We start from the raw sequence: 13476 nt of genomic DNA, 5'->3' as shown, positions 1-13476 counted from the left end.
CGGCCCCGGCGCCCGGCGCCCGCGAGCGCGGCGCCAAGAAGTGCGTGGACAGGTTCAGCCCCGAGTACCGGCAGCGCCGCGAGCGCAACAACATCGCCGTGCGCAAGAGCCGCGACAAGGCCAAGCGGCGCAACCAGGAGATGCAGCAGAAGCTGCTGGAGCTCTCGGCCGAGAACGAGAAGCTGCACAAGAAGATCGAGCAGCTCACCCGGGACTTGAGCGGCCTGCGGCACTTCTTCAAGCAGCTGCCCGCCGCCTCCTTCCTGCAGCCCGGTTCGGCGGGCTCCGACTGCCGGTAGCGGCGCGGCGGGGCCGGCCCGCGGGGCGGGCGTCTCTTACCTCAGGGCCGCGCGGAGCGGAGCGCAGCGGAGCGGAGGGGCCGGGCCGGGCCCACCCGGCGGTGCGCGGCGCTCCGGGCGCGGGGCCGCGGCGGCGGCGGCGGCGGCGCTCGCCGGAAGAAACGAAAGGAACCGAAGCTACGCGTCTTTTTGTTCGCTCCCTTAAATTATTTTTGTAACGGTAGTTGTTGTCTTTTCTACATGTTACTCGAACCGATGCAGCTATGGTACATCTGTTAATGATCCGAGCACCCATGTACGTACGCTAGGCGGTAGGACGGCGAGGACCGAGCATGACCTTTTATATCTATTTTTACAGCATTTCTTAAGAATAAAACCGAACAAGTATTTTAAAGCCGCTCCGCTCTCGTCTGTGCCGTACGTCTGCGTGCGGAGCTGAGCCGCGGGCGGGTGCGGCGGTGAGGGAGCGGGGGCACGGCTGCGGGACGGAGAGAGCCGGCAGGGGCCGCGGGCCGCGCTCGGGGCAGAGCTGCGCCGGGGACAAGGCCGCCCTCCGTCCCGGGACAGGTGAGGGAACGAGGGCGGGGGCGTGCGAGGAACCGCGCGCTGCCCCTGTGCCGGGGGCCGGCCCGCACGGAGCCGCTCCCGCCCGCCGCCCTGCGGGACTGCTGCCCTCCTCTCTCTCAGTCAGTTTAAAAAATCCACCCTCAGCCCGAGCTCTTACACCGACCCCCGTATCGGCTCCCACAGGAGAACAGGGGGCAGGGCTCCGATGTCAGCCGGCCGCAGGGCGAGGAGGGCTGGGGGTCCACGCATCGCTCCCCCCTGCACAGCGCAGCACCGCACCCGAGGGCCGCTCCGTGGGGCGCGGGGCGCTCCCGTGCCCTAACACATGGACTCGGTACGCGGGACACCTCAACACAAGCGTTGGTCAAGTCTTTGTGCCGTTTATTGCCCGGCGGTAACCAACACCGCCACTCAGAACCGGCCGCTTCCGTGGGACCCGCCGGCAGAGCTGCCCCGCCGCCGCTCCGCTGCCCGGCGTTCATTGCAGAAGCGGCAGTAACGCGTTTGCCGTTGACATAATAAATCCAGCGGTACACAAAACGTCACAACAGTTCGGAACTCCAGAACAAGGCGTTCGATGCGCCTCAACGACAAACTCTTCGGCTCGGAACGAGAGCTCGGGCGGCCGAGCAGAGCCCCGAGCGCGCGTCCCAGCGCGCTCCGCACACCCCCGGCTTTGACAGCCCCCACCCCCCCACCCCCCCGCCCCGCGCTACCGCGCTCCGGCGCAGCCGCTCGCCCCGCCGGGTCCCGCGGGCAGCAGCGCCACCTCCTCCAGCCGCGCGCAGCCGGGCCGCCCGCCGGCGCCGAGCAGGAGGCAGGGCAGCGGGCCCAGCTCCTTCCCCAGCACGCCGCTCGCCTCGTAGCTCTGCGGGGAGAGAAGCGCGGAGAGTGAGACCGTCCCGGACGCAGGGTGTAAGGGCTCTTGCGAGTGCTCAGAACAGATGGAAGGAATGAGCGCAGTGGGTTTCTGATAATTACTTACACCTCGTTGTCGTGTAAAGCGCTGCCTCCCTACCGGGCTTTTAAAAATGAATACTTTAAAATAATGCGGGAGGGGGGCGGGAAGTAAGTTTGACCTCTTTCGCTGAAGCATAACCCCACCGGCGCTTCCTTTACGCAGCCTTCCCGCACCGGTGGGACCTCACACACCGCGCATCGGCGACCTCGGCCTCAGAGCAGCCCTTGCCGTACGCGATGACCACGTCCAGCAGCCGTTCGAGGTGCCGCTCGGCTCGGGCAACGGGGGCCGTGCAGGTACCGCTCCGGGCTGCAGAAGTGGCTAAGCCCTGCCCCGCTGCCCAGAGAAGGGACTGCAAAACAGTACCCCCACGTACCTCGGCAGCTCTGGCAACAAGAAGAAGAGTTTAAAAAAATACCAGCAGACACTCGAAGTGGTGCTTCTTTCTCTACAGAGAAGCGCTGCTTTTTAAAATGCAGCCAGTTCCGAGATGGAAATGCTAATGGGAAAAAAAGGAAAAATACATCCCTGCGTTTCAGATAGGAAAAAAAAAAAAAAAAAACCACACACAAAAAACCCAAAGCTCTGTTTCTAAGTACCAGCATTATAACAGCTGAAACATGAAGAAGAGGTTGTTTGAATCTAGTAACTAGAAAAAGAGTTATGTTCTGTCAGGCTGTAACAAAACCAGAGGCATCCTGCAAAACTTTGCAGGACTTCACTGCTATTAAAAGGGCTAACACATTTTGGAAATTTCTCCAACTTCTTTGCTTAAATGAAATGCACACCCTGTGCTCTAAGGAAAGTAATTTACAATTTCAGAGAATCCTTATGCTTAAAGGATTATCCATAAATCACATTAAAACCATGGGGCATATAACTGCAAATTACCAGAACGCTGTACAATGTAGGGAAAGCAAAGTGAACTCCACAGGTACCACCTAAGTGCAGACACTTAACGAGGATGATTAACCAAAAAGACAAGCCGACCCTTGCCCCCTTCCACGTGCAATGGGGAGAGGGGTCTCCAGCTCCTAGTAGGGCTTACTCACATTCTGAAGGTGCAGCTCCTTCTCTACTGATCAGCTGGCAGCCAATGGCAGCCACGCACCTGCCCTCAGTGCCTCACTTACCTGCGATAAATCTGGGTCACTGTGCCAAATGTCAGGGTTCTTCTGATAGCCCAGAATAAGGAATAACTACTTTACGGTCACATAAACTGTACTTTAGCCCATGCGTCCTGGTGGCTTACGTGTATTTCATTTATATAGATCCCAATTACAAAGTATTTCTTTGCGTGCATTTTGCAATTTGTTCTAGCACTACTGCCCTTCGGTAATTTCATGTTTGTGCTATTAGAAAGTGGTTGTGTTTTATAGCGTTCAGAAGCCTGGAAAGGTAGGATGCTTGGACTGTAGCTTCACTGTCCTTGGACTCTCAGCCAGAAAACATGGTAAAGCCTGGCACTGCCCACCGTGGCTCTCAATGTCTGGAAACCGCTATTTGCAAGTAGCTGTGCATCCACATCTGAGCTAAAGCTGTCTACACATCCTGCCTGCAGCACCCCGAGATGCAATAGCAGGGCATCGACAGGTGGAAGGTACAATTGCCAAAGGGTAAGTTTGTGCTAGGAGCACACTAACACACTTCAAACCACTCTTTCCCAGGCCGAACACAAGAGAAAAATTATTTCTAGTGAAATCTCCTACTGCTTTTAGTGCGGTTCTGAAAAGAGCTGCCTGGAAAGCTGGTGGGATCTCTATCCTTGGATGTCTTCAAGACCCTGCCAGGCAAAATCGTAGCTGACCTGACCATGTGTTGGCAATAGCCCAGTGTGAGAAGCAAGTCGGACACCAACTTCTGGGTCCCTTCCATTTCTATGATTCAAATATCTTCCCTTTGAACTCACAGCATCTCCAGGACTCTGCCACTCTATGTAGTTTAACTCTCATCGACAACCACTGTACCTACCCCATCCTCATTGGCAGCAGACATCAGGAGAGAACAGATTGTTCTTTGCAGCAGCTGAAAGAGGAAATGAACATGTTTTGATCATGACAAAAACTTCGTGTTTTAGAAAACATTCTGTTTACAGATTAAAACAGTCACATCAAACAAAGATTAATGATTTCAATTTAGCATAGTTTTATTTCTCTGGCCAAAAAAGCAGGGGAGAGGTGACACAAAAGATGTTTAGAATAGGAGCCTGAAAATACAGGTTCCTTGCAGGCTGTGGAGATCTTCCCAAGAGCCCAACCCAAGGAAGTCCTTCAGCTGGACCTGATGCATTCAATGTTTTGGAAACCGCAGGCTGAACACAATGACCGTGCTACTTGATCAAGACCTGGGAGCTCGATTCTCAGTGCAGTGACACACAAGTCTAGCATCAGATTAAATTATGGGATACTTAGATCTTTTTTTCTCCTTCTAACAGAGCTTTTATACAATTGTCATTTACAGTACTCATGTATCTACATATCTAGCCTCATTATACTCAATACACTGATGCTCATTTTTGGCCATACCTTTACTTTTACTGTACTTTGAGATTGGGATGGACAACTCAAGAAGACTTCCAGCTGCATTTTCAAAACTGGTGAAATGACAACTTCAGAGCATTGGTTGCAATATAGCAGTTCACTGAAGTGTGCAAATAATGATGGAAAAACACAAAGAATGGAAAAGTTATCAATCATTAAATCAAAACACAAACAAAAAACAGCTTGCTTATTCCCTAACCACTTTGCTGGTAGGCTTCTAGTGGAAGAACAATGTTAAAAGCTTCAGCTGATAACAGCAAACAGAGCTCTTCTGTTGGTGGACATAAGTAATATTAATGGAGGACCTAAATTCTTCTAGCAAAAGTATCTTCTTTTTTAAGTTCATGCAACATGTGGGGAGGTTGTGATTTATACTCAACTCACTTCATAAAATACTACTCTCATAACCTTCTAAAAGTTGTGGCCAAAAAAAAAAAAAAAGGTATAGACTTGGCCTAAGTGACTTGTTGATTTAGGCCCTCACTGAGCAGACACTCAACATTTGCAGCACACACTTAAGCCATATGCATAAAATTAAGCACAGCCATTAGTACTTGCTGGAATATGGTCTTAAATAAGTGTTGATGCTACATTGTTCTCCAAACAAAGCAGAAGTGTCCTTGAGAATATAGAAAAAAAAAATTCATGAAGTACACTAGTATGTGTACATACACTCCTCCTTGGTTTTCGCACGACAGTATAATGTAGGACAACTTTTGCTTTATTTTCCTCTTTTCCCCTCAGAGGTTTTACACAGCAGAGCATATGCAATGAAATTTCTCGTATTTAAGAAAGTGGTATATATTTCAATGGGACTGTAATCACCTTACTTCTCCTTCTGCTTTTTTAAGTTTTTCCAATACAGAGAAGCCCCTTTCCTTCTTTTTACACTCTCACTACTCTTATCTCCTCATGCTTTCATCCCACCAGCTACCTCAAGAGTAAGCTGGCTAAGGAACTGAAGGGGATACTTCCCAAGAAAATGCCAGTGTGGTGCAGGTTCAGCCTTTGGCATGGTAACACGTCACGCTTGTGACAGCTGTACATCCCAAATTATTCAATAGCCTTTATAGAAAGGCTGTAAATTTAATTGGTCTGAAAGGCATCTCATTCACATTTATGTAAATTGCAGCAAAGATCACAGCTTGATATAAAACTGTGGTGAGTTACTGATATACAGGGTAACAACATCGGGTACAAAAATACAAGAAGTTGCTTTTCAAGGAGTTCAAAATAGGCCTTTGATTTATGTGGCACGTTCATTAAAAGAAATACTATAATGCAGCGGGGGATGAAATCTTTATAAGCAAAAATTTAGCTTGGAAAATGTGGTAGCTACAAATTCAAACCATTTCATATCTACTTGTATCTTTCTTAATAAATTAATCTAACCTTGCTGGTTTTATCAGTTCATCAGCAATAAAAACACTACGTCTCAGTTCTAGGAAGGAACAAAGTGCAGCCTGTGCCTGCAGGAATTATTGCATCACCTACTGCTGTTATGGCTACAACTGCAGAACACCTGGAATCCTACAGAGCACCTTGACTCTCACCTGTCCTGGGGATACAGTTCCAACTTTCCGTTGCCACATCTGTCACACGTAGGCCAGGAGAAAGCAGTGCTCTCATTAACTCCAACAACAGTACCTGCAGAAAATTGTATTTTTATAAGATAATAAATGTAAGCTAGCAAACGCAGACACTTCTGGCTTCACAGCAGGCTCGACCCCATCTTTCTCTCATCTTAAGAATAAGACTGTTCCTTTCATGGGCTCAGAGCAAGTATCAGCTTTTCCAGGAATCTCAGTCCCTTTCTCCTTCATCTCTTCAAAAAAGAATGACATTCTAAGAGTATCAAATGTGGGTATTTGAAAATTAACCCTCCAAACAGGTTATTTTTTTTGTTTGTTTGAGGGCTTTATTGTTTTTCTGTGGTTTGTTTTGTTTGCTTGCTTGCTTGCTTGTTTGCTTCTTGTTGTCTTCTGCTTCTCTGATGCCTCCTTGGCAAGAAACAGAAAAATCGTCAGGTCAAATACCTTGATATTGATATTTACAAAACACAAACCAATTACAAGATTCAATCCTTTTCAAAAACAATGATGCAGGCTAAATTCCATTAACAATGGAGTTATTCTACATCTACACCGATTTAAGAGAAATCAGATCTCACCCACAGATTTAAGTGTGCGCTTAAGAAGGGAATGCCAAAGATATTTTGGACTAATACAAAGGGCCTTGCGAGTTTTGGCAAGAAAAACATTCTGAGTTTTATGAGAAGCAGTAAAGAGTTTATTATGCTTTATGGTAATGATATGCTGAAATAATTAGCATTGTTTATGGAGAAAATCCTTATGAGCATTGTGAACTAAACATGGTGGATCAGCTGCAAGAACAAAATTACAGTAAAGTAAGCCCTCAGTCTGGTACAAAAGAGGCATAGACTAAAAATTCCAGCTCCTTTTGAAAAAGAATCTCACAGTTGTATAAGACATTCAATGAAATAAACCCCTGGAGACCAGGGAACATTTGCACTCTCTGTAAAACAGGTTGTTAATCTCCTCCGTTCCTGACTCTCCTGAGACAAGGGCTGTCAGAAAGGATGAAATGACACATAAACAGCAAACCCATATTTTCCTTTGGGAATTCGAAGGACAGCAGGCCTGAAGATCAGGAAAGTAACTTCTCACATACAACATTTATGACCTGACTTCTATATATATAATAACATGGATTACACTGCTTTTTTTTTTTTTTTTTTTGTAGTTAACTTCTTGGCCTGTAATAGGAATAATTTTGATTCTCCAGTTTTTGTGATACACTGTGAGTTTCTATCAGCACCTGCAAGATAGACAATTCCTGCCACAGCACAGGCTTGCTTCCCTTGCTAATGGAAAAGAAGAAGATACTAATTATTTTGCTCAACATTTTTCCTTTTTCATAACAACTTTACTTTTTCTAAAAAAATTCCCTCTTCTGACAGGTCTTTTTCTCTCTATGTCTCTCACCTTGGGACATCCACTTTTTACGTGGCAGATAGTGACAGGACAAGGTGGTATGGTTTTAAGCTAAAAGAGGGGAGATCTAGATATGATGTCAAGGGGAAATTTTCCACTGAGAGGGCGGTGAGGCACCGGCATAGACTGCCCAGAGAAGCTGTGGTGCCCCATCCCTGGAGGTGCTCAAGGCCAGGTTGGATGGAGCCCTGGGCAGTCTGCTCTGGTGGGCGGCAGCCCTGCCTGCAGCAGGGGAGTGAGACTGGGTGGGCTTTAAGGTCTCTTTCAACCCAAGCCATTCTATGAACTTTTCCACCAGTTGTGTGCCATACTGCAACTACAGGATGCCAGTGCGCAAGTAACACAAATCCATGTGAGGAAGATGAATCAGGATCATTCTGACATTATGCCTAGTGGAAAAGTTCATTTTGATGAAAACACAGAGCTGCCTCATGAGATCACCAGAGATCACTGAAGTCAGAAGAAACACAACTCCAAACAGCAGGAGATCTAATAATCCAGCAACAGTCTTTTGCATCCTGCATGCAAAGTGATTTTTCAAATTTAAGCTGCTGATCTACTGTATGTTTTTGTAAATCTTTCAGATTTTGCTTGGTTTTTGCAAACCTTTTAGATATTCTTGTGAGATTCTTCTTTTAAATGGAAACACACACAGCCAAAATTAGATTTTTACTTCCACACTACTTTTCTGGGTTGTGGCTGACATCGTTAAGAAGAAACTGACAATAGCTCAATTAGGACAACACCTGGAAAAAAAGGTGTCGAGTGAAGGATGCAAAGAAAGGCTAAGGACTAAAAGTAACATTCTGGTTGAAATGCTGAAAAAGAAAAGCGTGTACACAATCAGTTGTCTGCTAGTCAGTTACCCTGATTAACAGATAGGAAAGAAGAAAGTGCAGTCCAAAGGAAAGACCTAAGATGATTAACTCCATTTCGTTCAGACTGCAAACAGGGAAACTAAAAAAAAGAAACCTGAGTAAGGGCTTAAAGACAAAAATATCCAATGTAAAAATTCAGTCACTGGATGTGAATCATACACTAGGCAAACATCATTAATCACATAATAGTCCCACGCAGCATACGTGGTATGAACTAACTAGAATTTGCTTGTAAGCATGGTTTAGAGTAAGAGCAGTTCTCAGCAGCATGAACTGCCAACATTTAAGTCATCCTAACTGCTACTATATGGCAAAAAGAGGTTACTTTGGCATGGATAGTGATGAGAAAATAAATGTGTTAACCCCTCAGCTCACAGGTAAGAACCACAGACTGATCTTTGAAAGAAGAATAAACTGCCTAGTAGAAAGCAATCACAGGTTCTTACCAGGTCCCAGAGCTGGTACGATCAGGCCCCTCTGAAATTTCTGAGAATCTCACTGGCTCTCCTTGTCACTCATTTTTTGATGGGGGAGAAAGGATTTGACCGAGTGTAACTGGAAGACTTCATTTAGCAGAACACTGACACAAATAAATGAAGAAAATTTGCAGCAAGGGCTATTCCACTGATTAAAAGGATTTTTTTCTAGTGAAGGTTGAGAAACTACACTGCCAACTTCCCTGAAAGGCAGGAGGTGCAGCAAGTAGGGCAAAAGAACAGGAAGGAGCAACACTTCAAGAAGGGGTAAAGAAAGCCTTTGCAGCTCCTTTGAGCATTAGATGAGAGGAAGCCTACATACAGCACACGCAGGTGACCAACAGTACGGGAAGTAAAAGGAGGACACAAAGAAAAACAATAAACACAGTAATCCTGCTGCTCATTGAAAGTCAGATTAACAATTTGGTGAGTTTTTTTCTAGATGAGACAGAAGTGGTGAGTGCATTTTGGAGAAGACAATTTTTCTCCATCAAATTCATGTTCCCACCAACAAAACAGGGTTAATGTTATTATTTTCATTTCTTTTCATTAGGAAGTTGTAAGCACTAGCTAACCAGATCCCAAAGCAGCGGATATATGTTTTAAATGCTATTAAATAATGTTAGTTACACAAAAAGTGAAGGTTATAATCTATATGTAGCACTAGCATAGGGTTAAAGATGATGCTTTATATTCTACACTGGTACAAAGGTGTGGGAACATACTGATAACAGCTACCCCAAGCAAATTTCATATCAAGAAAGACAAGATTGTAAGATTAATTTACCCCGATGTCATTCTTCCATCTCTAATAAAGAACAGGGAAAGTGTCACACCTCTAATGTACATAAAGTGTTTGTTTACACACAGATCACAAAGGTGTCTTCACTTTGCTTTACTGAAAAAAGAAAGGACAGACACACACTTTTGCTTTATATACTCTGTGAATGGGATGAAAGAGGACAGGCACTCCGGGTAACCTAGTTACTAGTGTAACTTAGTTACAGTAAGTAAGAGCAGAGAAGTAATAACTCTTAGTATAACTACTGCAGAATTTTAAAACAAACAAACAAAATCAGAACAAAATAAAAAGTACGTCCTACCCAGTGACAGAAATATCTTTCAGGTAACTCACAGTATCAGTGGAAGATGTACATAATGACCAAGGCTTAGAGAGACTGTAGTTGTGCTTATTTTTCATTATATAGAGTTCAATGTTTGCAAGAAACTCATATATCAATCACAGAGGCATTTCTAACTTGCAGCTCTACCCTAAGAGAAGGTATAGTTAGTAACAGCCTTGAGTGGTTTAAAACTGACTTTTTGGTGTATTATTATATAGCCGAGAGAACTAACTTGTAATTACTATTTACTATTACTTTAAACATCATTTCAAACATTCAAGTGAATACTTGGAAGTGTAAATGTAAAATAGTTTTGTACAAGGGCTACTAGAATTGTAAGAGTTAAATTAAAAAGGGAAAATGTCTTTAAAAGCCAAAAGTTACTTGGCTTTTAAGAACTTCTCCCTATAGGCATTCTATAAATGGAGTGTTTAAGAAGTCTGAGTGGACAGTGTTAGAAAATACTGTGTATGAAATGTTTCTACACAATTAGGAAATATTAGAAAATACACTGCAAGAAATGTTTCTGCGTGGTTAGTGCTAGGACTGAAGTATCAGACAAAGCAACGATCCAAAGTGGCTGGTGAGCAAATCTCAGCTAAGTTAAGCTAGGTGACTATAGTGAAATATTAAACTGCCCCATTGCAGCAAAGCTCCAGGAAAATTAACAGGACAGTAACCTCTACCATTTGGAGTCTGGCTGACATATCTTCTCCATCTGCCTGAAAAATATTGGTATCCCTTAGTGTTGCCAGTATCAACAAGGCTGGTGTGAACAGAAGGCTTCTGAAAGAAGATGGTGATGGAAGGAATATGTTCAAACAGACTGCGCATCAAACATTTATTCTGGGGCATCAGTGAGTGGGTGCAGCGAGCAGGCAGAATTTGGCCAGCAAAAGACAAACAAAGCTCACAAAGATGCATAAAAACTTAAACATCCTAATGATCTACGGCAATATGGTGCTTTTTATCCCTGCACCCTGTTTGTGTAAGAAATCAATATGAGGACCTGAAAGATTAAAGTGAACACAAATAATTAACCATGTTCATTTCAGAAAAGGCCAATACGAACCTCTCACGGCACAAATGGAATTGGCCTGTGTGGTAGAATGCAGCTCATCGAGTTTGACAGGGCCAGGCAGCTCACTGAGGTCAGCATCGGCAGCCGAGCACAAAAGAGGCTTTTGTAATAAGAGAACAGTACGTTCAACACAAATAATCCTACCTGCCAACAAAGACATTTCAACTCAGTACAGTAACAAGGAAAAAGGTGACCATGATAATTGTCATGGCCAATAAAGACATTTATCACTGCCAGCTACTAAACAGATGGATAGACTCCATCAGGTTTTCTCAATGACAAAATATTTTGCTTTCAGTGATACATGCAGCATGCTCTTGTTACATTCCATGACTCTTGGGGAAAATGATCTTCTAAAAACTCCAACATATTAAAAAAGCAAATCAGATTCCATCCAGACTGCACTGTACCATGCTGGAAACACAAAGTCCTTGTCTCTTCCCTAGTAAAAATGTCAGTCACCCTCAAGGTTGTTTTATTTTTATTTATTTGTTTACCTTAAGATTACAAAGTGTAGGTGCATGCAATACTTTATTCTCCTAATAAACAAAACCAGTGCAGCCTCAATTAGCAAGGGAAAACGGACTGATTAGTGGATGTGGTGACAGGACCCACAGCCACTTACGCAGTTGCATTTTGGAAGTGAGCAAAGGCACAAGACATGAATTACACAGGCAAACACCACACAGAAGGATGGGTGAGCCTCATTCATATGAATGACTAAAAATGAATGTAGAGTGAACCATCTCACGGGATCTGTACAGTACTGAAGGCTCATAGCTGAAATGGTAAGGGAAAGCTTGTAATGTCTCTATCTAGGGACACTCAAGTCTCTAGATTCACTGTCTTACTCCTTTTAGATGTTCTAAGTTCAATAAAACAAGATTCTGCAAGACTATCAAAACAAATGAAAGCAAGTTTCCTACTATTTCTGAATCTTCTGTCAGCTAGCAAATTTGACAGTGGTCTTTAGATTCAACAGTCATCAAGCAAGACTTACAGAAATATTGGCGAACAAACAGTATGATAACTTACTTTCTTATTTACTTGGGAGATAAAGAAAAAAATCCAAAAACTAACAACAGCAGAAGAGAAATCGTACAGAAAACCTCTAATTACAACCCCTTTCAAATTTCTCATCCCAAACTTGCAACGTTTCATCTTCATCTGAGAGTGAAAGTCTACACAGGTTACGTATTACAGAGTTAGTAATGAGGGTGTTTTTTCAGTTTTATTCCAGTTGCTTCAAAACCACATGTAAAGCTTACCATTTCCCCACAGGGCATCCTTGAAGAAGATGAATTGCGAGGCAACACTGAGGGCTTCTATGATTTCCGTACTGAGAACGCATGATGCAGTGACTGACACAGCAACAACTTTTGGAATTCCATGAACTACACTTTGCAAAGTGAAATCAGTCACAAACAACAACATCTCTCTTTGATTTACAGGAACACTGTGTTTTGTCTATGATTAAAAAAAAAAAAAGATACAAAATTGGAATGCAGTCGTTAATTTTTAAAAGAAGGAAAGACAAGTAACATATTCATCTTTAAACAACTACTAAAACTGAAAAATTACTACACTTACGGCCTGTATAGAAGAATGAATCAGATTTTTCATTGTTCCTTATGCAGATACAGACTAGCATTTCTACCTTCAGTTAACTTTCCAAAGTTGACCCACTGGGATCTTGGTGCTCTTTCTATCAATTATCATGTTTTATCATAACTCATTTGGATATGAAAATAATTTTATAAAAAGTTAATTGGCTGTTTTTATGAGCAAAGAGTAAAGCAACTTTTCCTTTAAGAAAAGAAAGGCTAACATCACCTCTAATATTAAGAAAACGTTCTATGCACTGTTGTCTGATTCTGAAGAGTAACTCTCCCTAATAGCTCCTATAAATACAAAGCTGCAGGGTTTTCTTTCTGTGGAAGAAACACATCTCCAGATATCTGAATGATACACAGAAATATGAAAGTAGATAACTCATAAGTAAGAAACACAGGAAACCACAATAACAATGCAAGTTTTCTGCCTAAGACAGGTACCAAAATTAAGGTATATCAAAACCAGTGATGTCACAACCAAAACAACTACATTTTATGTCAAGCTTCGTATCCGAAAACAATTATCACTAAGTCAGTAGTGCTTTAAAAATACTCACACTGTGATGATGAACAAGACAGATTAGATAGACATGATATACACATCAGCGATTAGTGCGGAGTCTCTAGCAAAATCAGACGGGTTGACAATGCAAGGATTTCTTCTTTATTTTTGTTTTTAACATAACTTTTATAATACCTATATGTGCATGCAATTTTTCCCATACTTTAAAAAAAATGAGCTTAATAACAGACTATATTTCATATTTACCAGACCAAGCAACTTGTAATTTTAAATATTCTGATATTTTAAAATATTTAACTGATTTTTTTGTTTGTTTTAAAAAGGCTTTGTTAATATTTTTAATTAGTCTGTTGATTAAAAATCATTCAGTTAAGACATTTTAATACTAAAATGATTGGAG

At 43.2% G+C, this 13476-nt stretch overlaps 2 protein-coding genes and 1 long non-coding RNA gene across 18 annotated transcripts in view; 2 read left to right on the top strand and 1 right to left on the bottom strand.

Moving 5' to 3' along the window:
* CEBPD (CCAAT/enhancer binding protein delta) overlaps positions 1 to 693 on the top strand; it is a 2186-nt gene extending 1493 nt beyond the window's left edge. The window contains exons 2-3 of one of the 5 annotated variants that reach the window (XR_002435602.1): positions 13 to 276; positions 440 to 693. Coding sequence is in view for 3 of the 5 variants with exons in the window: in XM_021388243.1 (XP_021243918.1) it covers positions 1 to 276; positions 437 to 504 (344 nt within the window). In the remaining 2 variants the exon portion in view is untranslated. Of the gene's footprint in view, positions 366 to 436 lie in introns of those variants that run through there. The other 4 variants (XR_002435603.1, XM_021388244.1, XM_021388243.1 and 1 more) reach the window with 4 other exon arrangements.
* SPIDR (scaffolding protein involved in DNA repair) overlaps positions 1231 to 13476 on the bottom strand; it is a 200927-nt gene continuing 188681 nt past the window's right edge. For 2 of the 12 annotated variants that reach the window (XM_021388239.1, XM_021388235.1), the window contains 6 exons: positions 12209 to 12407; positions 10932 to 11084; positions 5921 to 6014; positions 4353 to 4467; positions 3799 to 3852; positions 1231 to 1734 (listed from right to left, as the gene is read on the bottom strand). In XM_021388239.1, the coding sequence (XP_021243914.1) occupies positions 1579 to 1734; positions 3799 to 3852; positions 4353 to 4467; positions 5921 to 6014; positions 10932 to 11084; positions 12209 to 12407 (771 nt within the window). In that variant the 3' untranslated portion in view covers positions 1231 to 1578. The other 10 variants (XM_021388236.1, XM_021388237.1, XR_002435597.1 and 7 more) reach the window with 10 other exon arrangements.
* LOC110394408 lies at positions 1644 to 2472 on the top strand. The gene is made up of 2 exons (XR_002435604.1): positions 1644 to 1781; positions 1990 to 2472. It is a non-coding gene; the product is annotated as an uncharacterized LOC110394408 (long non-coding RNA).

This window comes from Numida meleagris, chromosome 2 (assembly GCF_002078875.1).
Source record: "Numida meleagris isolate 19003 breed g44 Domestic line chromosome 2, NumMel1.0, whole genome shotgun sequence".
NCBI lineage: Eukaryota > Metazoa > Chordata > Aves > Galliformes > Numididae > Numida > Numida meleagris.
The sequence above is the reverse complement of the archived record's forward strand: the minus strand, read 5'-3'. Positions and strand labels throughout refer to the sequence as shown.